The 24905-nt window shown below is 33.3% G+C and overlaps 1 protein-coding gene across 2 annotated transcripts in view; it reads left to right on the top strand.

Annotated features, from left to right (window-relative positions):
• Tfec (transcription factor EC) overlaps positions 1-24905 on the top strand; it is a 73308-nt gene that overhangs the window by 13356 nt on the left and 35047 nt on the right. Inside the window, exons 2-3 of one of the 2 annotated variants that reach the window (XM_003475135.4) lie at positions 19754-20002; positions 23437-23523. In XM_003475135.4, coding sequence (XP_003475183.1) covers positions 19826-20002; positions 23437-23523 — 264 coding nt within the window. In that variant the 5' untranslated portion in view covers positions 19754-19825. The remainder of the gene's footprint in view (positions 1-19753; positions 20003-23436; positions 23524-24905) is intronic. The other variant, XM_063241887.1, reaches the window with a different exon arrangement.

Consider the following 24905-nt stretch of genomic DNA (forward strand, 5'->3'; position numbering starts at 1 on the left):
CTTCATTGTTCTCTTGCTTCACTTGATCATTCTTGGCTAGCATAAGCTCTTAGCTCAGTCTCTGGGCTGCTATTATGGGAGACAGCCCCATAATAGTACATAGATTAGTGCTTTTACAAAGCCCAGGTCTTCAGTCTCAGTTGGGCCCTCTGCTCCCACATCGCAATTTAATCCATTCTCTTCCATTCTACTTAGTAGATGTTGTATATTTTACTTCTTTTATTCTCTTTTCCTTTGTACCCATTAATAAATAAATGTTAAACTCCTTCATCAGAAGTCTAAAATATTAGATTCTATGTCATAGAAACAGAATGATTCTGTCAAAGTCAGGTTTTTCATTTTAGGTCTAACTTATTTTTTAGTCACCTGTTTTATTTGTCATCTTTTTGCACGTGTCTTATAACTCTTCTTAATAACATGCTACCTGCTGTTTATACTCATGGTTTTCTGTGTTTGTAAACGCATACATACATACATAGACATACACACATTCCTATAAACCCTAATATCATCTGTAATAACTAAAATTTTGAGGATTTTTCCTTTTTTCTGTCAGATAATATGAAATATTTAAAACAAGATAAAAATATGAGCTTTGAAACCAATCTTCCTGAATCCAAATTCTATACCTGTTAGCTGTTTGTTACTCAGCATACTACTTTCTTTTTGTCTTAGTATCATCATAGTTGAAGTGGGATAGTAATAATTCCTACCTCATAGAATTTTAAATTCATTAAAAGATCAATGCATGTAAAGGCTTGAACAATTCTTGAGATATAACAAGAATTCCATATGTAGTAGTCATTACTATTGTTGTTTTTCTTCCTATCATTCTTTTATTTTACAAGAGTTTATTGAAAATCTACCATTGAGCAAGCATGAATCAGAGACTGACATCAGAACACTTGCTTTCCAATACTTGATGAAACAGGCAAATCCTTTATTTGTTTATTTAAATAAACATGAAATTTATTTCACATTTATTTATTAAATAAATGTGACAAAGTCCTGAGAAGAGAAAAGGCAGTCCTTTAAAAAATTCACAAAAGCACATGTATAGATTCTATGGATGGCACAGTACTAGGCAGAGTCCAGTGTAACTGGACGAGGGTAAGCCAGGGAAAACAGTAGGAGAAGTTTGTGTGGATAACTCTGGGGCCACCTATTCAATTTGAAGCTATGGTTAGGGAGCCAGATTCTGTGTTAGATAAAATGGAAAGCAACTGAACAATTTTAGACAAGAGAGAGTAACCCACTTTGTGAATTTAAAAACCCTCATCCTGAAAGATGTATGGGGGATGGCTTGTGAGACCAATGGAGGGAAGTGGAAAATCGTAATGAAGGTTCACAGTAGGTGATGAGGAGTTAGCCTAGAGCTCTGGTGGGAGGGATAAAGATGGATCTAAGTGAGACGTGCTTGACACCTAGAATAAACGGGGAGGTGATAAGTTGGGGAGGAAGGAAAATGAAGAAATAAGAGAAGATACTGGTTTTAAACAGGGAAAAATGGGGACAAGCAGATTTTAGGTGATGAGAATGAGTTTATGGGGCATGGAAATTTTAAGTTTTAAAATGTTTGTGATGATCAATAATGATAAAGTATAAAATGCATATAGCCTATCATATATTTAGAGCTGGTTTCATATATATATATATATATATATATATATATATATATATATATGCTACATAAAGCATAAGAAAACTCAATTTGCATATATACATACACATTAAAATACATATATGAAAATTGAATCACATTTCTCCATAAGGTCAACATTAAATCTAGTCATTGAATTTTACTTGGTTATCATTCTGTTTGGTTTGCAACCAGAATTGTGTAAAGAATTAAGTGTGTGAACTGTGGTGCTAATACATACACACAGAAACTCTCTCTTTCTCTCTGTCTCTCGTCTCTGTCTCTGTCTCTGTCTCTCTCTCTCTCTCTCTCTCTCTCTCTCTCTCTCTCTCTATATATATATATATATATATATATATATATATATATATAGCTGGGTGCCCAGCTTTCCTATATATAACACCATATATGTATACATATATATGGTGTTATATATAGAAAGATGGGTATCCAAGAAAGTATGCAAAATCCCAAAGTGGAAATATGACTTTAAGATTCATGGCAATAGATGGTGTTATTGATACAGAAGTAAACAGAAGCAAGGTACAGGTGCTGAGCCCTGTGCACCTCCCATTAATTGTCGCAATCATTGCATTCTACCTCGATCCAGGAATGGAAATTAAAATTAGGGAGTCATTAGCACAAACATATGTTGGAATTTCAACCTCGAGAATAGATGAGTGCCCCCGTCTGGAGTGTGAAGACAGAGGAACCCCAAGGCTTCCTCAGAATGCGTAGTCCCTCTAGCCCTACAGCTGACTTCTGCTCTGACTGTGTCCCTGAAAGTGTTCTTCTGGGGATGACCAGTGGCCCAGTTACTTCCATTCTGCGGCTCTGTCTTCTGCTCTTTCTCTTCATTCATCTCTGTGGCATTTGACCTTCACTACTGTTTTTGTTCTTGGTTCTTTCCTAACTTGGCTTTGTAATAGTGCACTGTCCCCTTGTCCTTGTGCTTTTTGAAGTTCCTTCAGTTTCTCCACCCCTTACATGTTGATTTTCTTCAGCATTCTTAACATCTTGTCCTTCAGTGTTTCATCCTTATCCTTCTAATGTCCATCCCATGTGACTTTATTTAAAGCCCTAATTCAATGACCTCTAAACTGGTGGCCAAGTCAGTCTCTAACAGTTAGCTGTGCATAGGTCTCTTTTTTGGATGTTTCAGAGGGACTATGACTTCATTAAGTCAACCTTGAATTCAGTATCTTTCCTTTAAAACTTATACTTTTATTTCTTATCTGGAAAATGTATCTTCTCTACTTCATGCTGTAGTATTGTACATGAATCTTCCTTCCCTTTCTCTTCCTGTATAAACCAATCAGAGGGTAACATGAGAGCGCATAGTGTTTCTTTAATTTTCCTATTTTATGGATAATATTTGGCTTATTTTCGAATAATTCTAAGGTTTGGGGTTTTTTATTTTTTATCTTTTTTTGGTACCTGCAATCAAACTCAGGACCTCACACTTGTCAAGGAGATGCTGTGCCACTAAGTTGGATCCCTGGCCCTCTGAGCAGCATTGATTTAGCCTTGGGTTTCTGTTTTTCTCTCTCAGAATGTTACTGAATTCTTACTCATTTCTTTATGTCTAGGATGGTTTTTCAATAATTGTTTTGAAATGTTAATTGATCATGTTAATATTCTACTAAAAGTTTTAAATGATTTAATTGGGTGGCAAGAACAAAGTTTAGAGGTACTTTATAGTCTTTAATCTGCCTGGTTTTCTGTTTCACTTCTTTTTATCTATAGACTACTGAGGGGAGAGAAAGAGGAGAAAAGAGAGGGAGAGAGAAAGGGAGAGAGAAGGGATGAGGGGGAGAGAGATATGTATATATCAAGCATTCTGCCTATGTAACTTCAGCTACTGGAACACTGTGATAACTTTGAGAGGTTAAAGACATTTGATTTAGGGAACTGATCTTTGTTAAGATTTCCCTCAAGTAACTTCAGCTATGATTGGGAAATCTAACGTTACTAACATTTCTAGGCAGACTGTTTCTTAGAAGTCATCAAAATTCATAATGTTACAAGAATGACAAAATTAAACTTAGAGTTGAGCATTGCATGTTAGTTTCTTTCCGATTGCTTCTATAGCAAATTTAACATAAATTTAGTGATTTAAAATCAGGACATAAATTTATTATCTTATAATTCTAGGGAACACAAGTCCTAAAGGAGTTGCAGGGGCTGTCAGCACAGTTTTGACTAGGTGTAGTGCTTTCCGGAGGCTCTGGGGTTGTTTCCTGTCTTTTCCAGCTTCTGGAAGAAGCCTGCCCTCCGGCTCAGTGGTCTGCATCACCCTGGCCTCTGCTTCCACAGTGTCACCTCCTGTCTCCCTCTGACTGTCTGTCTCTTTTTATGAGGATCCTTGAGATTACATTGGACTTCACTAGATAATCCTGGAAAATTCTTCCATCTCAACAATTTTAATTTAATTACATCCATCAAGTTCCTTGTGTGTTAATAATTATGTATCAGGTGTTAAAATTCAGATATTTTTGTTGAGGGAGGCATTATTTTATGCACTATGGAGTCATTGCAAATAATAATTGGTACATGTTTGATGAGGCTAAAATATATTTTTGGACATGTTTTCATTTTTTTTACTTTAAATGAAAAAAAGTATTTCTTTCCTTTTTAAAAGGTTTGCCTGCTCAAATCATTATGGGAAAAGAATGTTGACTCCTCCCATCTAACATTATAGTAAAATATTTTTCATATATTCCAAAACTATACTATTACACATTATGTTGATTTTTTATTTCTCAAAAGCAATTAATGTAAAAGAAAGATTTTATGAAGAACTTTTCTATCAATTTAATTTATACTAATTTCTATATGCATTTGCTCATTTCTCAAATTCATTCTTCAGAGAAAGACGTTTAAATATACAACATAGAATAGTCATTTGGTTAGAATAAGCTGAAATGAAAATAAAATCATTTCATGCCTTCTGTTCCTTTTCTCTGAGCACATCCCTGAATCTCTTCTGAAGAGCAGACTGAGATTTTCTATAAGTGAAACATTGAGATAAGACAAACATGATATAAGGAAACTAAAATTTATTCTTGGGTTGAAGGCTGGACCTCCAAATTATGAGTTTTTATTACTTAGATCTAGAGTCTAGAATTGAAGAAACAACCTAAAAGAAATGAAATACTGCTCTACATTATGGTGATAGGTTTCAGGTACAGCATTGTCCCATATAATATGATGAACCCAAATCTTGCAGTATAAGGTGGATACAGGATAAACTTAGTGAGACACAAAATAAAACAAAATTGTGCATGAATCCAGTCAAGTTCCACCAATATTAGGGAAGCAATTTCAATAGTTATTTTCCCCTTAATATTTTTAACTAATATGTTTACATCTCTAAGTACAAATAGAGTATATAATTCTTTTCTAATAGACTAATCTTAACTTTATTATATTTGGGAACTAAAATCAAAATTTGAAAGAATACCCTACTTGAAATCAAAAAATAAAAAACTGACTTCATTTGTGGCTTGTGTAATTTTAAGTGCATCTGGGAACCTGATTGGATTCAGTTTCTTCATCTATAATCATCTTTTATTTGAATTATGACCTATGCATGGAGGTAGACGGGAAATGGAGGGGGAAAGACAAATTATGATCATGACTACTATTATTTTGCGTTCTGGGGTTTTCATTTAGTCTATGAGGTCTTATGAATCTTTTCTGTAAATTAACATTTCATGCCTATGCACTTTTTATATTCATAAAGAATTGAAAGCAGAAGTTTTTTTTTATTATGAAGGAACATTGTTCTTCATTTACAAGGGTAAAATGAAGTTATGACAACTATATACTTGAAGGCCTCTCTTAGGGAAAGGCACAAAACTTGGATTTTATTAACATAGATATTCTAAACATAAGTCCACTTAAAATAGGGAAAACCAAAACCAATCATATTTACTAGCTGAATAATATAAAGACAAGATGTATTTTACTCTTTACTCAGAAAACTAGCAACATCTACAGAAATGGAGTGATGGAAACATACTTAGGAACAAAACCATTTCCAGTGTTTGTCAATCAGAATGAATAATCACAAAGTCTCATTTTCAATGAGATTATTTTAATATTTAACTACCTAAAATGCTCCAACCATATTCTTTAGAAAATTGTTAGACTAGAATATGACAGTTCTAATGATGACATTTTATTATGATAGAAATGACTTCATTAATTGATGATCATATATCAATGCATAAAATAAGTAAATGAAGGATGTAAAAAGCTTGCTAATCAAAGATACTATAGAAGCATTTGAATTTTTAAGGACCTTTTTGTTTTTTGCTTGTTTGTTTAGGACTTTTTTTTTGTCTTTTTGAGACAGGGTCTCGCTGTGCAGTTCAGGCTGGCCTTGAGCTCACTTTGTAGCCTAGGTTGGTCTCGAACTCACAACCATCCTCCCACCTCAGCCTCCTGAGTGCTGGGATTACAGGCATGAGTTACCACGCCTGGCCTGTTTAGGACTTTTTTCAACATTATGCTTTTTCAATTCTTTTCTTCTTAAAAATACATGTACATGGGGCTGGGGATTTAGCTCAGTGGCATAAACACCTGCCTTGAAAGTAGGCAGTCATGAGTTCGATCCCTGGTACCGATAAAAAAAAAATACATGTACATTTTTATAACATATTAAACTATATTAATTGTCCTGCAAAATTCTTTTGCAAGATCTGAATAGAATATTGTATTAGCATCATCTCAAATGTAACTATTTTAATAAAGATGATAAATATATATTTATGACAACAATATGAGAGATGCCAAAATAGGTTTGATTTTTATTACAGTTGTTCCCATTTTTCACCTTGGATATATTTTAGAACATATAGTATTGTTAACGCATTGATGATTTTCCATGATATTTGAAATATGACCTTTTAAGGAAGCCAGACTTGTTTCTCTTTTCTTATCTGCATCCTTGAAAGAACATTCACAACATAATAATGAAATTGATATCGAAAGGTCACTGTTCTTAGGATGAAAAATATTACACTTACGCATTGCCTGAGAGCTTTATTTTAACCTGAAAGTAACTGAAGTATAAAGCATCATCTAAACATAATTGTTGGTTTCTGAAGCAGAATATAGTTTTGCTTGATGTATGTCTTCTTGGTAAATATTAGTGTTTAAACTCTAATGCAGTCAGATAAATAACTTTTGAAAAAGTGAAGATATTTTACTAAATTTAGCTTAAGTAAATAATTTGTACATTTCTGCATGTATTGGAAATTGTTGAATTCTACGAGACTTTAAGCTTCCAAAAAACATAATTTTGACCCTAACATATTTAAATATAGGTATACATTCTAAATACAAATATATTTAATAACACCATAATGTGCCATTGTGCTTAGACAGTGGATTCTTATTAAATGAAAAATTCATTTTCATTCAGTCAGTTAGTTTGTTGAATTGGAAAAGACAATTTATCTCATTTCTTTAAGACATAAATATGTGAAGCACTCAGTTTTAATTTTACTTATTGATACCTTATAATTTCTAAAAACAATTAGCAATTAACTGTTGTACTGGAGTTTTAAATTATTTATTTATTTGCATACTTTAAGAGGCAGGATCTTGCTATAGGAATCAGGCTAGCCTTGAAAATCTGGACTCAAGTGATCCTCCTGCCTCAGGCTCTAGATACTGGTAGTAGATGTGTACGTCGTCAACCTGTATTGAAGTTTTTAAAAACAAATGTGTAAGTCCATTTGAATTGTATGATATTGGAAGATTTTATGGTACCATAAATAAGCTAATATATATATGTATGTATATATAAGTAAATATATATAAAATATGCAGCATAATTTTTTTTTGTCTGCTGGTCACTAAATAAACAGAGACAACAAAAACATATAAAGATAGTATCCAGAACTTAGGACTAGAGATGTTTCAAAATTCTCAGTGTTTCAGATCTAGAAATACAGTCCATGTTATTTATTACTTGACAACCCCTGATGATTCCAAGGGAACCCTCTCTAATCAAACCTATTTGTGTATCTGTGGCACATCATATGATTTTTAGTTTTAATGAATCAAGAAAAGCTATACAAATAACCCCACTGCAGTTCATGTGTGACTGTTATCATTAAATGTGGTTATTCTAATCTTTTAAAACTGTGATTTTCAAAACTTTTTGAATGTTGGAACTGCAGATAAGGGTGGAGAGCTGGAAAGATGACAGTAGTAGCTCAGCTGGACTATGAGAATAAAGCTGCATCTGTTTTGAAACAGTGAATGAAGGATTTGGCAAAAAACAAATAGCCCAGTAGTGTGGTGCATGCCTGTAATCCCAGAAATTAGGAGGTTGAGGCAGGAGGATCGCCACCATTTTGAGGCCGGCCTACATTTACATAAGGAAGTTCAAGTCCAGGCTGAACTACATAGCAAGATCCTGTCTCAAAACCAAAAATAAAAACAAAAGCAAGCCAAAAAACAAACCAAATAATTAGCTAGCTAAAGAGACCCCACTTGACAATGTAACACATATAAACTTGAAATAAACATTGTGTGAAATGTGCAAAAAAATCAATGAGACTAATAGGGAAAGATTTTAGTATCAGAATAGATTTTTCCTTTGTGTGGAGTAGTAGATGCAAGTCTATCACATGCAGTTCTAAGTCCTCTCATCCTTCTCTGTTTATTCCCTCCATTATCACATAGGTCTAGATGTCATGTAAATTATATTCCTGAGATAATTAATCCCAGATTTACTTCTGAGTTCTACACACATATGCCTACCTATGTCTTCATCTTCGCTCCAGAACTCCTTCAAGGAATCAAAAATGCATTGAATTAAAATGAAAAGGATTCCTTGTCCTGCAAACCGCAGTCTTCTAAATACAGGACATTGCTGTCCATCTCACTACTTAAGCAGGGAACCCTGGAGTCAATCCTTAACTCCTTTATAAACATTCTTTCAATCTAATTACTTGTATGTACATGACCACCTTACTAATCTCAGGGTTTAAAGGACCTTTTCTTTTTGCTTGAAATCCTTCACTTACCTTTTTAAAATTCATCTGACTTAACTTCTGTTGCATCACCTTTGCGATAATGAAAATAAGATATATTTCAATACCTAGAGGATTTGCAAGAGCTGATCCTGCAGGCCTGGCAGCTTTAGAGTAGGCTACAATCTTTTGGCTCTGGCCACATTGCCTCCATTCAGTGTATTTTCCCAACTTCACACATGCAGTTTTGCTTTTCCTTATATTCTTCTTCTTCTTACTCTCAGCCCTGCATTAGAGAAGCATGCTTTCACCTCTGCCTAAATAGTACATATTTTCCACACATTCATCATCATCTTTATGTCTCCTTCCTTGTAGCACTTGAAAATCTATAGTCATTTGTGTGGTGATCTGATTAAATTCTGTCTCTTCTATCTTGCATAAGCTCCATGAGGATAGGGTTCATGCTGGGCTTTGCTGACCATTGTTACCTCCTGACCGTCTACCATATTTAGGCATGCATACTTTTGAAATTAATATTGGGGATGGAGTTTTATTTAAATGACTTATTCATATTTCATCTAAGTATTTCTTCTTGATTTTATGACAGCCTTTTACTTTTGTAAGACTTGTCACATTATAATTATATGTTTAAATTCTGATTTCTTCTAATAGTGAACTCTTCAAATAATGTGTTCTGTCTATTTCGTTACTCTGATCCCTCCTAAACTATTATAGTAGAATAAAACCTGACATGTAACAGGCATTCAAAAATATGTATAGAAATGACTAATGTTAAATTTATGAACAATGTCAATTATATTTTAAAGTAAATATAGCTTAAGTTTTCTGAGTGTTTCATACCATTGTATTTTGGTTTTTGATGTGACAGTTTGACTACAGTGTCTGTGGTGATTGTGTTGTTTTGAAACCAATGTGAAGTTTCTGAACTGACTTTTTTATGATACTTAAAACTGAACACAGGGACATGCTAGCACTAAGCTCTACCTTTAACCTTCCTTCCTTCCTTCCTTCCTTCCTTCCTTCCTTCCTTCCTTCCTTCCTTTCTTCCTTCCTTCCCTTCCTCCCTTCCTCCCTTCCTTTTTTCTATCTTTCTCTCTTTCTTTATTATTTTTTCAATGCTGGGGATAGAATCCAGGACCTTCACACTGTGCTATATGTTCAATCCTTTTAAAGAATTTTCTTTGAAATTTTGAGACAAGATCACCTTCAGTCACTGATGTTGCCTAAGTTGGGCTTGCACTGGTGGCTTTCTTGACTCAGCTTCCTTAGAAGCTAGTATTACACATCACACTTAGTTGCTGATTCTTGATTAATGTTTACTGCTCCAAAATGGTCAAATGCACATACTCTTAAAAAATAGGTTGGATTAAGTAAGCAATATCTGTTTTGGTATTTGTTCTGTTTTATTTTAAAGTTTTAGTTTAGCTTTATGGAGAAACTAATCTGAACAAAACAAATGAATAGATATATAAATGGAGCGAGATGGGATCTGTAAGAGAAGCTAGAAGTATGAGCTCTTGTTAAGCACAAGAATTTCACTGCTAGAATACTAGCAAATTAGGAGAACTGCTTAATAACATTCGTGTCTTTCTAAACTCTTTTAAGAGTGGATCTCTCCTTGAAGAGAGAGAATTATCCAAATTCTGGAATTATCCAATTATCTGGAATTATCCAAATTCAAGTGAGTGGGAGTGAAGGAACATGTTCAATTACATTTTATATTATTATCCATTAAATAGCTGTGGGTTATATAATACTCAACAGAAATATGCTGACAATTATTCACAAAGCTAAGTAAAACTTTTGATGAACGGAGTCTTACTTTAGTTCAGAAGTTATATCTCAATCAGACAAGCTAGACGGTATAATTTTAGGTTTAGTCAAGATGAGATTTATGGGTATATCACATCCACAGACTGCTGTGAGGAAAGTAAAATTTGGAGAAATGAGTTATTAATCTTTACTGTAGAACATTAACAAATGTCATGTGGCTTTTATAAGTTGGTACCTAGGAGGTGGTAGATTCATAAACCCCCAAAATAGATTTTTCTCTTATATACCTCTACTATCTGGAACATAATTAATAGTTACCTATTACTCATTTGTGAAGTCCAAACTTTTTACTTCATTTGTTAAATTAAAACTTAGTATAAAATTAACAAAACTGAATAAGGACTGTCATACTAAAATGAATAGGATTGTCTTCCTCTTTGGATGTGTGTGTGTGTGTGTGTGTGTGTGTGTGTGTGTGCATTCAGGCTTATGTGTGTTTGGTGAAGATGCATAAATATTTATTATACATATTAAGATGCATAAATATTTATCACCGATAATATATTTAAAATAGATCTATCTGTAGCTCATGATATTTTTCACTCCTATTCATACTGGTATTTTAAAATGGTGTATTTTGCAGGTGGCAGGTCTGCTTGTTTGATTAGACTAGTCCAAGTAGTAGTTATGACTATTATTGCAATAATTGCTTGTGTGACGTTTACTGTCACTTCACACTTTTGAGTTTCTAAAACCGGGAACCAGAAGCTGACTCATCTCCTCCCAGATTCTCTGCTCTCAATTTAAATAAGTGGTCTCCAGGTAGATGGTGACATTAGGGTCATGGCTCTGCTTCCTGTTGAGGAATAACTTTTCCTTGTAACTAGCTTTACCAAAAAGTGAACACTCATTAAATATTTGCTCTGTGAATGTTGAAAGAATTAGCTAAGAGCATTTATCATTATTTTATGCTCTGACATAAAAAGATAACCCTTTAAAGAAGCCAAAGTTGTAAAGTCTGCCTAAATACATGAGTTGTATTTAAAAACATTTATATGATGTATAAAAATTGAAGGAGGTATGATATGAGAAAATGGTCTTAGACTAGAAAATCATGAGTTAGTGGAGTCTTTAAAAATTTTTGGTAAGGGGCTGGGGATTTAGCTCAGCAGCATAAGCGTCTGCCTTGCAAGCAGGCAGTCGTGAGTTCGATCCCTGGTACCGATAAAAACGAAGACAAAAAAAGTTTTTTTTGGTAAAATTACCATTATTTCTTAATTTTTCTTCATAGAATATATTCTTTCTATTTGGTAAGACCTAAAACTCATAAAAACTAGATGGATAGACTGCAGTATGGGATACTGAGATGTAACTGAGGAGAATGAATGCATTTGTTTATGAGAAAAATTGAACTACTCTATTAATATAGAGATTTCCTCCAGCCAGTAACAGTGGCCTGACCTGCATTCCTCCACAGCTCTTGTCCTTACTAGAGATTGTAAACCTGAGGCAAATAGATCATTTCATAGCATTTAGTTACCTTAATTCATTTACAACTAAATTATTGGTGATTTGTATGTTCAACTGCTCCTATGACTTATCTGAACCTTAGGATTTAAATCAGTGCTGTAGACCCTAAAATCCTCTTTCGTGTTGTTTCAACTGCTATTACCAGATAATAATGTCTGACTTATTTCTGTGGGTAAGATTGTTTTCTCATAGATTCCAATCAATTCTCTCAACAACCAGAATTCCTACATTGATTCTACTCAAAACATAAATAGAAAAGGAAAGAAATGAAGTCATAGATGCATATATTTTATATTTTTGATTGTGATTCTTGAATGATTATGTTTCCTGAAACTTACAGATGGCTTTTTTCTTCCTGATCAGCTCTTTTGATCAGCTCATTGTATTTTCTGTGTTGTGCATAACTCTGATTTTTCTTACTTTTGTTTACTCATTAAACACATTGCCCCTGGTTTTCTTATTAGTGAGTTTTTTTTTTAATTTTAAAATTTTTTGTGAATTTTATTTTTTAAAATACTTTTAGATTCACTTTGCTTTGTGGAGCACTTTTGGGTTCATGACAAAGTTGAGCATATGAGGAGGACTCATATACTCTCTGCCCGCACATATGCCAGCCTCCCTCACTGTCAACATCCCCTACCAGAGTGCTGTACTTATTAGAATTCACAAAGATCCAGTAACACCTCTCTATGATTCAATGTCTTTAGTTTACATTAAGGGTTCCTCTGGTTTTGTATAGTTTGTGGATTTGAAAATGTATATAGTAATGTGTATCAATCAGTAGAGTATAGAAAAGTTCCTTTGCCCTGAAAATCCAATCATCTGTGGTCAATTTATTCATTGTTCTTACCCCTCAATCCATCACAAATACAGATCCTTTTATTGTCATGTTTTCCTGGTCCCAGAATGTCATGTGTTAATATCTCACAGGATGCAGCCTTTTCATATTGGCTTTTTGTAGTTAGCAACATCCACTTAAATTTCTTCCATGCCTTTTCGTGCTTTGCTAGTTAATTTCCATTTAGTGCAGAAAAACACTCCCTTGTATGGATAAACTATTGTTAATTTATTCAGCCACCTATTAGGAAAGATGTATTGATTTCTTCAAAGTGTAGCAATTATGAATCACCTGCTATACAAACAAATGTTTTGCAGGTTTTCAAGCAGTTATGTTTTCAATTAATTTGAGTAAATAAAATGGTGCAATTACTACATTTCATAGTAGTTTCATAAAACTTCAAAACTATCTTCTGAATGGTTGTACTGTTTTGAATTTTTACCAGTGATGAGTGAGGCTTCCTCTTTCTTCATATTCTTGTCAGATGCTGGTGATGCCAGTGTTCTAGATTTTGGTCATGCTAGTACCAATAAAATGGGTCTTTTATTTGTGTCTTAATTTGCATTTTTATGGTAATGCATAATATGAAGCATTTTTCCTATACTTATGTGGCAACTATATAGCTTATTTGGAGAAATGTCTGGTAAAGACTAAGGCTTATTTTTTTAGGTAGGTTGTTTGCCTTTTCATTGTTGAATACTGAAAGTTATTTAAATAGTGCTTTATCAAATTTGTCTTAGAAATATCTTAAACTGTGGGTTGTCTCCTTGACAGTGTCTTTTGCAGAATGGAAATTTCTAACTTTAATGAAGTTATATTTATTAAATTTTTCATCATGGTCTCTAAAATATTGGCACCACACCCAAGGTCATCTAGATTTCATTGTGTGTTTTTTTCTTGGAGTTTTAGAGTTTCAGTTTTACATGTAAGTCTGTGATTTATTTTAATCTTTTGCATTTCAAGAATCAAACTTAGACTTAAATGTCTTAAACATACAGTCTATTAGTGAGACAAGTCACCAATTTTAAACTTAGAATCTTAAAAACTATCTCCTCTGTATTTCTAGTTTTCTAGTAGACAACCAAATTTTGCTGTTGAGGACTTTTGTTTCATGTTTATGAGAGTTATTGCTGTGTATTGTAGTTATTTGATGATGCTACTGAGTTCAACTATCTCCTTCACTGATTTTCTTCCTTTGGATCTGTCCACTTTTGACAATTATGAGAAAGGGTTTTTGAAGTCTTTCATAGCAGATTCATGTCTTTATCCCTGCATTTCCATTTTTGTGTCAAGGATTTTGACATTCTCTTGTTAGATGTCCCTACAGGAAGGGATGTTATGTCTTGGAGAATTGATTCCTTATTATTGTGTAATGTCCTTTGTTCCTGATCATTTTCCTTGCTCTGAAGGCTGTTCTATATGAATACATTTTTATAGTTATTTCTGCATTTTTGGATTTGTATTATAGTTTTAGCCTTCCATTTACTTTTAATTCAAATGTGCTTTTTTATATCTGATGTAGATATTTTTCTCTTTCAGTTGGAGCATTTAGACCATTTTCTTGCAAAGTAGTTATTGATATAGTTGAATTAGTATCTACCATATTTTTCACTACTTTTAATTTGTTGTCTTTATTTTGTCTCTGTACTTATTTTCTGTGTTTTTCTATCTTTTGAGGTTTCAGAAACTTCATTATGTTGTCACTTTTCTCCTTGCTTCACATACAGTTATACTTCATTTAAAAAAATTCTTTCTTAGTAGTGGTCCTAGGATTTGCAATACACATTTACAACTAACCCAAGTCCACTTTCACATAACATTATTGTAATTCATAGGCAATGCAAATACTTCATTATAACAAAATTATCCTAATTCCTCTTTCCTGTTGTTTATATTATTGTTATTTATTTATAAATAACTAAAATAAGCCCATGTGTGTACTCTTATATGTTCCATCAAGCCCAAAATTTAGCAGGGCAAATAGTAAGTCTTGAATTTCTATGTCCAGTCTGAGGCAATCTATGGAAAGATGGAAAGGGCTTGGATGGCTCTGACCCTACAGCAATGCAGATGATTATAGATCCCCAGGCTTTTCTCTTGAGCTAGCATTGCTCACTCTATTCAGTTTTCCTTAGATGACCTATATTTCTGGTTTCTTCAAACTTCTGTGTCCTCCACTCTACCTTTATCTTTGCAATCACAGTTTCACAAACAGCTCTCTTAAGAGCATGCTGCCTGGCTTCTAACATCTTATCTTGAAATCTGAGTGGAAGTCTTCCTGATCCCACAACTCTTGCATTCGGCATGCATCTAAAACCAGTATCATGTGGAGATGATGCTACCCACCTTATGGGTAGGTAGCCTGGATAGAACATAAGAGACCAAAAGAGGACTCTGCTTTCTTGCTATTTCATTGCTTTGCTGCCCTCTTGCCTTCTATCTGTTATGAATTATTTTTCCTCTGTAATGTTCCCTGGCCTTGGAGCCAACCAACTATGAACTGAAACCCTTTCAATTTGTGAACCAAAATCAACCTTTTCTGCTTTACTTTGGTTTTGGGTACTTTATCTCAGCAACAAAAAACAGTAACTGACAGATTTTGGTATCAGAGAAATAGGGCCATTGCTATAACTATATCTGAACATGTGGTTCAGGAGCCTTTGGAACTGGCTTACAGGAAGAGTTTGGAAAGTTTTGGAGATGGTGGTTAAAGAACCATCCCTGATATACATTAAGCTGTACTTGATGGAAGAGTCTGGTTAGGGCTCAGGAGACCAAAATGCTGATACAATTGCTGGCTGTAAATACAAGGCTCAGAAGGTTTCTACTGGAAAGAAAGTCTGCATTGCCTGTTTAAGGACTTGACAAAACATTTGTCTAGATTTGCTTGTGTCCAGAGACTTTGCCTGAGACTGATATTAATTAATCTTTCAGAAGAAACTAATTAATTAATTAATCTTTCAGAAGAAACTTCAAGACAGTATAATTTTGAAGTGGTGGCATGGCTTCAGAGCTTTTAACCAGATCTTTGTTTAAAATCAAGAACAAAGAGCCCAGCAGAATGATTTAAAATATTTTGAGTTTGGCCAGAAAAGTTCTAGTAAAGCTGTGGATTGCAAAGATTGAATAGAAGAGAACTTTGTTGCTAAAAAGGAAAAAGACAATGGAAAAGATAGCCTGATGATATCACAAGAAACATCAGTTTTGTAGCCTAAGCAAAGGCAAAAGACTGCTTTGAGAAGAGAGCCCCAGAACACCAGAAAGACAGCATACTAGAGAATTTATTACTTAGGACTGGGTTTGTAGTGATCAGTGATCCAGGCAGTCAACCCCTACACCAAAAGAGAAGGCAACCTTGCTGACTGCTTTATTACTGTATTCCTGTAAGTAGCCAAGAGAATGACATAAAGCAGACACTTTAAAAATACATGCACATATATGTGTAATTAATAAATGAAAAATGAATCATTAGAATGCAGTATATGAATGCAGTGTATAAATGTGGAGATGGGTAGTATTCACACTCAGGATAGACCTCCCTGTTATCCACACTCATAACTATACCAAACTATCAGTGGATTGCACACCCTTGATCCCAGCATCACACACTTTTACGCAGCCACTTCTGAAAAGCTCCACCTATGACTACTCAAGGCTTTGGGGACCCATCTAGATACAAGCCATAACACAAAGTTTCTCTGTATTTCAGTGGTCTTAATCTCTTTGACAGTCCAGTGGGACAAATTACAGTCTATAGCTGCTCTGATATTCTAGATAAAATTGTGTTCATTTTGTGAATTTCCAGAGCTCTCCATAGCCACTATAATACTTATACACTGCATTCATACACTGCATTCTAATGACTCATTTTTCATTTATCAATTATACATATATGCGTACATATTTTTAAATGTCTGCTTTGTGTCATTCTCTTGGCTACTTACAGGAAGTATAGCAGTGGAGCAGTCAGCAAGATAAATACTATCCTTATCCTTCAGGAACTCATTTTTTCCCTTCCTTATCCAGACTGTTACAAGACTAAAGCCATGTGAGGGTAGATACTATTGTTAGCCTTCATATACTTTTTGTTTACTGCTCAGTGCTCACACTTCACACTAAAATATGATTTCTTTGATAAGCAAATAAATGTACAATAACAATTATAATTTGATTTATTTCACTCTACAAAATATTGGGACATTCATGAAAAGGAATCCAACAGATATTTTTATGTTTTTTTATAACTCAGGCAATTTAACATATTTTAAAATTGGCTGCATATGGTGTGACTGATGTTTCACACTGAGTTGTTTCATTGTTCTGAAGTCAGTCTATGGTTGGAAAGTCAAATTTTCTGAGTAGTAGTGTGATCACATTTCATTAAATCTTTTCCTGCTCTGTGAAACTATTAGATTCCTCTGTTTAATATACGGATGTTGTAGAGACATAGAACAAGAGAGTACTAACTTTTCCCAACTAAGACTATTTTCCTAAAAATAAACAATATTTTAAGTATAATTGCAGTTCATCCCATTTCATATTTTATTCTATCTCCATGTAGAGTGGCCTGTAAGAAGATGGTAGTGTTTATTTGAAACAGAAGAATGCAGTATATGACTTCTTTTGTATAACTAAGATTTACAGCTATTTTTCAACTTCTTGTCATTCCATTTTGATCTTTCCATTTGAGATTTTCTAGCCTAGGTTTCTAAAACTAGGGTTTGTTTTGTTTTGTTTTGACTTTATTAAATTTAAATTTTTTATTAGTACATGTTTCGAATACATAGTGATTATGTTCTTTTCAGGAAATTGGCACATCTACATGACACATCCTAATTCTTTTTCTTCAACTCCTTCACTTCCTCCCATCTCTTCCCTCCTTTTATCTCTTAATATCCTTCCTATGTGCCAAATCTGTTATCACATCTTATTATCGATCCTTTATTTTGTTCTGTTTATATTTTGAAGCTTTCATATCAGCAACCATGTGATATTTAAGCTTGTGTTTCTCTTCCAGTATGTTTCATATACATAGAAATATGTCGTGCATCACTAGCTGAATGTTAATAGGTATGCCACTTTTCTGCATCACAGTTTCCTTGTCCGTGCAGTGTAGTAGGGTCTGTGATATCTATCCAAAGTTTACAACAGGGAATAAACTAAATTATATATGCAAATTGGCAAAGTGCCTAATACCTGTTGCTTATTATTATTATTATACAGTTGTTGCTGCTATAGTTGATATTAATGCTGCCTGGTAGATTGTACACTTCTAGGATCCTAGGATCACATCTACAGCTGATCTTGTACTTTTGAATAACCAGAAGAGTATGTGCTCCAATAAATGCTTTTAGAATCAATGGATGAAAAGTGAAAAAAAAATTAGTTAATAAATATTTTACTTGTCTGCCAAACACAAGATCCTGAGTTCAATATCCAGTACAAAAAACCCCAACAAAACAAACAAACAAAGAGAAAAAAATCCCAAACTGTTGTAAATTCTGATTTAGCCTGCTTTCCTTAGGGTAAGAAATATTTTACTTTTGTTAGAATATAACATTCTTGAGCATTCAGTTACATAATTTGAAAAATTATTTAGATTTTTAAAGTGGAATATGTTCCTTAAAACATAGGTTTTGTCAATATATACAGATTAAGAGGTATTCACTTAAAACTGTTTTATAATATAAATAGCTACCTTTAAAAAACTGCCATTGGCATTTTAATGAAATGTTATTTTACAACTCCAAGCTCATAGCAATATAATTAGTAATATGTGTAATCTTTATTACCAATCTTAATCTTTTTTATATGACTGAAAAATTATTTTATGGTACTACAATTAAAATAATGCTAAAAATGTCAGTATAACAGAATTAAACTAAAGTAACTACTACAATATTGTATCCCAAACCAGCTAATTTAAATGCAAAATACTGTGTAAAGGCTATTTATCTAGGCTAATGCATGTTAAGGGATTTAAGGAGTAGTTTGTATAACTGAAATAAAAAGAAAAATAAGCACTGTGCAGCAATTTTTGCTATTGTTTAACATGAGGGAAATATTAAGTTTATATATAGGCCACTTGAGGAAAATGTATTAGAAGCCACATCGCAGCATAGTAAATATAAAGGCAACTGGCAGGCAATACTATATTCATACCCTGTTGAAAGGAAAGCTTGAGTTCCTTAAAATTGTCTTTTATAAATAATCGGATAAAATTAACTACAATAACTGAACTGGAAATGCCTACAATTTTAACAACAAGTTTTGTAAAAGATATTTCAAAAGGCAGGTCTGTTGTTTAGTTTACATATGACAGGGGTTAGATGTCTTTCTAAGTGTTCATATCTGTCAGTTCATAGTAATGACATTACTAGTTTATTATTTTATAGCTTGTACTCTGGAAAGGTTTCCAAATTAGAATTTTATAGATGTTATCTCAGGGTAGAAACTTTAGAAATACAGAAAAGAGTATCACACTTGATAATTGTATAAACATTTTTAGTTCTCTAGTTTTTGTTTCCTCATGGACAATTTTTAATTTTCCTTAATTGGAAAGTTTTTGTTATAGTGCACTGATATTTTCTGTAATTATAAAATAAGACAACAACATATATTATATAAAAATTCATAATAGGAAATCAAGTACATTTGCCATTCTGTTTGGTTAGGTCTTTCATTTTCTTGAAAGTACTGTTGCTTTTATATTTATTCCTAATTGTTGAGGTAGTTACTTAAAAAACTGATTAGTATTGAAGTTGTCTTAGTAGTTTAAATTATTTCTTAAAAACTGTAGTCCATTAAATTTGTGTGTTAACTTAGGACACAATCATAGACCATAGGTCTGCAAAAAACTGGTTGTTACTGTGTGTTTACTCATGGCTCAAGTCCTAGAAGGAGAGCTTTGATTCACCAGATCATGCTCAATATTGTATGTGTTTGATTTTGATTCTGTAGATCTCAGCACATCTGGAAAGTCCTGCAAGGCCTCAGCTTCAGAAGGCTCAGAGACAACAAGTAAATTCCTTCATGACCCTTGACCACCAAATCATCAGTCAGACTCTCAAACAGCCACACGCTACCACAACAAGCTGTGGCCTTCTGGCACAGCATGGATGCACAAGTCCTAACAGTGGCACTGGCCTCGCAGGAAATCCAGTCACCAAGTTACTAGCTCTTGGACAGGATGGCAAAGTGGAATGGCATGTATGTCTAATGGCATTATAAACACTATCTTCAGCTTTTGAGAAAAACATTGTTTAAAGAAATTCAAATCAATACTTACCATAAACATTCTAAATGCAAGTTAATTTAACAGTAGAATTATGTTTTTAAATAATCTGTGATCATTAGTTATAGACAATTATGCATAATAAATTATGACAATTCATTTTAACTCATTTTGATTAAGTACCAATAAGGGCCAAAACATTCACTTACAGTAATGTAATGTATTTAGAAGATTTAACTCTAATTGTAGAAGTATTTAAAGTAACTTTAGTTAAAATTTTTATTAATAGTTATATTGCCAGATAATATAACTATTAAAGCAGACAAAAATGATCTGAATGACAGTAAATTTGTGCTTTGAAAGTATTTATTAGAATGACACTAATGACTTTGCTATACTTAATATTTTAGTAGATTTTATCTGTTTTTTTACTTTTGATTTTCAATACCTTAGTTTACTTTTTTAACAAATTTTTGTCTATCATTTGCTAAGTAATGAGAACTTAATAGAACTGAGGATATGAAATAAATAAGAATGTCTAGCGTTATAGAATTTGTTTACAGTGATTTGCTTTTAAATGAATTTTTAAAAAGTGCCGAAGAATAAATAGAACTAAAAACAACGAGAACTTTGAAAAAGACTTTAAATATTTCAGTGTAGAAGAACTGCACTGAAAATGGAACTTTTTGTTCTGTTTTTCCATTTTATTTGTTAATCTGCAGACATGTTCCCTGGGTTACTCTTCTAATCTAAATTCCTGGTGTTTATGACTGATTTGAGGGTGATACTTTTCAGCTATTGATAGTGCAGCTTCCTGGCACAACCAAACCATTCTCAAAACATTGTTTTGGAAACCATGTGCTAGGGGAAGATTTTTAAAAACAAATTTTATAACAATCTGGTAAAAATAAAAGAATAAGAATCTGAGAGATTTTAAGTGAAATATAAAGCAACCACACAACAGAATCTGAAACCCAAAACAATGTAAATCTCTATACATGCATTTACTTAAACTTTTAATAATGGCTATGTTAAGAATTTAAAAAATAGAATTGTAAAACCAAATTATGTATTCATTTTGTGAAGTTCATAAAAATATATATAAGATGAAAAACATCTGCATAGTAAATATTAGAATTGTACTCAGTATAGTTTATCTTACAGCCACTTCTAAGGTTCATTTTCTTATAAGGAAGATTGATTTTTAAAGGAAGAAAGTCCCAAAGGAGATGAATTTACCAGTCAATTTAGTCAGTTTTAATTTTAGGTAAAACCCAGAAAAAAAAAAAACATGCTTTCTAAATATTCAGAGAGATAAGAAACACATATCAGTTTTCTGCGAATATATATATCTGGAATTGAACTCAAGACCTTGCCCTTGCCAGGCAAGCACTACGCCACTGAGCTATATCCCTGACCTTCTTTTAGTATAGTTTTATTCTTTATTCTATATACTTTACCTTTGTGCATATAGTAAGTTTGTACATGTATTTGCAGCCCCAGTGGTCCTTCCGTTGTTCTCAGTCAAAGAACTGCACGGCTGGAAGGGTTGGAAGTCTTATAGTTGTCTATCTGCCCAAACCCATCACTGCGCGCTCCATGGTGCTTCTGCTTTAAGGATTTATTGGTGGTTCTGACGATGGCCGGGCTCTCCTGCTTATATCACTTCTCTACCTCCCTTTCATTCATTCTCAGATGTATGCCCAAATAATTCCAATTTGCTTTAAAAATCGATCTCAGGTTTTTTTCCCTGTAAGGTGCTTTACCTGCTAATTCTGCCCCTTGATTTGGTGTCGATCCTGAGTTTTCATGGAAATTCTTATATAGAAAACAATATATTTATTGTGGCAGTTTCACAGCATATTTTAAGTATTATTTAGATATTTTTCCTGTCCTGTAACTGTATGCCCAGCTGCTAAGTCAAATTTGTGCTAATAATAATCACTACTTTTTTTTTTTTTGGCAAATGAGTGAGTTCAGTTGGCTCTCTCAATCTATAGTTTCTGAAATTTATGGTCTGCTTTTTTAATAGACTTTGAGCCTTATGAGGGGTTCAAATGTTGGTTATTGGAGAAGCAGTTTGTAAAACAAATCTTCACAGTAAGCATCATTTCATAAAATTTGTAAATTAATATATGAATAGCGTTCTGATATATCTTTTTATTACTTATTTATTTTGGTGTCAGGAATTGAACTCACAACCTTGTACTTGGCAGGTAGGCGCTTGTACTGCTGAATTAAAAACCAGCCCTGATTTATTGATTTATTGGCAAATTATCTTAAAGAGTATCTTAGTAGAATTCTTGCAACAGTTGACTGAAATTCACAAAAATGTTACTTGGAAAGTAACACCAGTAGCCAACTAGTAGAATCACAAAGTATTTTCTGTAACTAGTAGTAGTGTAGTTAACTAGTGTAGTTATTTCTGCCTATATTATGGGGAGTTACAACACTACCCTTATGCAAGGTATCTCATATTGTACAATTTTACTAAAGAAAATACAGTGAGAGAGGAGAGAGAGAGAGAGAGAGAGAGAGAGAGAGAGAGAGAGAGAGATTATAGTCTTTTGAAAAATCTCTTATGTTTTTAAAAAAATCTTCATCAGTTTACATTTTTTCCATGTAGAGCAAGAAGATTATTTTCAAAAGGAGTTGAGAAAGACTATAATGCTAATAAATGCTGTTGGGACTACTGAGGCAGAGCTCTGGGAGGACAGGCCTTCTTCTGTAGCTCACTACATCCCCTTGGGCAAACTTTTGAACTTCTGTTTTCTGTCCTGCAAAATGTCAAAATGTCAGAGATGATAATACTAACCATATAATGGATTGTTGTGAATATTAAATGACCTCATGTATGCTCCACTTAGAATAATGCTTGACACATCCCATGCAATATTAGTGCTTGCTATTGTTAACTGTTGAATGATTATTGTTGTTATTATTGTTGTTACTGTTATTATTTACTGGTCATTAGAGAAGTTGGGACAATATTTACATGTACTATAGTTTACATCATTTGTCCATTGGCATCTGGATAACAATCTGTACATAATAAAAACATATTTAAAAGTAAAAACAGGAGAAAGGCATGCCTCTCCATATTGTTTGTGGGCATTGGCATGACATATTTCATGAGACCTACTCTATTTATGTGGATAGGGATTTCTGAGGGAATGACCCAGGTATTTTGCCAAGATGTCACCTATAAGATGATGGATACAAATGCAAGGAAAAACAAACTTGTGTGTCAGAACACTGTAATTTTCATTTTTGAAATATTCTAGGCAAATATGTGTCTTCAATTTAAATAGTAAAAACTTTTAGAGATGATTAGAATTCTCTGTTATGTCAGACAGCACTTGTATCTTGTCATTATGCACAATATTCTAACTATATTATATTTTGCTAGGTGGAGGATGTCATTGACGATGTGATCGGTATGGAATCAAATTTTAAAGAGGAAGGAACAGACTCTCCTGTGCTAATGGAAGGAACAGTAAGTGTTTCTAGACCCAAGGAGGAAGCCAATGAGACTGAGACAGATGATGCATGTGGCTGATTAAAAAATTAATTTCATTTGATTAGCAAATGTGGTTTATTCTGCAGTTTCAAAAGAGATACAAAATAACGGATAAATATTAGAAAATATGTGTTAGTACAAACAAGACTTTAATGTTATTGAGAATGATTATAAAGCTCAAACCATCTCCCCCCCACCGTGTGTGTGTGTGTGTGTGTGTGTGTGTGTGTGTGTGTGTGTCTATCTCTGTACCTGGAAGACAGGGAATTACCATGTCCATCAGTGTTAGGACCAAGTTCTAATTTACACATTGCATAAATCACATAATGGAGCTTCACTTCATTTTCTAGTTCTGTACTATGTATATAATTAAAAATATTGATCCCTGATACTGTTTCAAATCTATATTTTAGTAAGGTGCATGTATATTTTAAATGGTGAGCAGAGCATTGTTCCAGAGTGAAAATGAAGGAGAAATCATGCTAAATTAAGAATTTGCAGACATGTTTTAAGTAGAGATGATTATTGGAACATAGACATGATGTAGTCAAGATTTTTGGAGATAGATATAAAAAAAGGCAGAACAATAGCAAGTTAGGAGAGCAGCATAAAGCAATAAGTAAGAAAAAGAGACTATGTAAGAAAAGTTATAGAACAGTTATAGAACTCTAGGTTTATAGCCCATATACATAAAAAAATAAAGATTCGTCGGATTTGGAGGAGTGCTTATGTTTACCATCCAGTGAACTTTCAGTTGCACGTAGTACAACCTAATTCATGTGAAGTTTTACCATGAAAACAACTTAGGTACATGTCATCTAAAACCCCTAGGAAATAATGTCTGTGACCATCCCTCTTATAAATTTTCCTGTTTTCTTCTGTGGAATCTTTATTCGCTATTGTTGAACAGGCTCATTTTCAGCATGTTCCTAATTACACATATGCTTTTTTTTTTTAAACAACTCTCGCTTTTTCATACATTTACTCATTTAAAAAAAAAGTGGAAGTTCCTTTAAGATTGTTTTCAGTCAATCTTAGTGGTCCTATTCTCTGTGCCAGGAATAAATGTTTTAGAAATGAGCTTATGATAGAGTTTTGGGATGTTGAACAGGTGGCTGTCAATGGCCAGGGCTTTGTCATTAGTTATAAAGAGATCTCAAGAAAGAGACAGTTTTTGCATCTACTTATTGTTACAAGACAGTGGGCTTTGTAGCACTGGTATATTCATTTTACTGCCAAAGGGTAGATAAAGTCAGGGGAAATAAAAAGGAAAAAGAAAAACATCAAAATAAATGCAAAGACCTTCTATTTTAATGCCCTTAGAAAATTTTTGGCTATAGATTTTTATGTTGCTAATT

The sequence above is a fragment of the Cavia porcellus genome, unplaced genomic scaffold (genome assembly GCF_034190915.1).
Source record: "Cavia porcellus strain 051 isolate PalLab524CR breed Dunkin Hartley unplaced genomic scaffold, mCavPor4.1 scaffold_2, whole genome shotgun sequence".
NCBI lineage: Eukaryota > Metazoa > Chordata > Mammalia > Rodentia > Caviidae > Cavia > Cavia porcellus.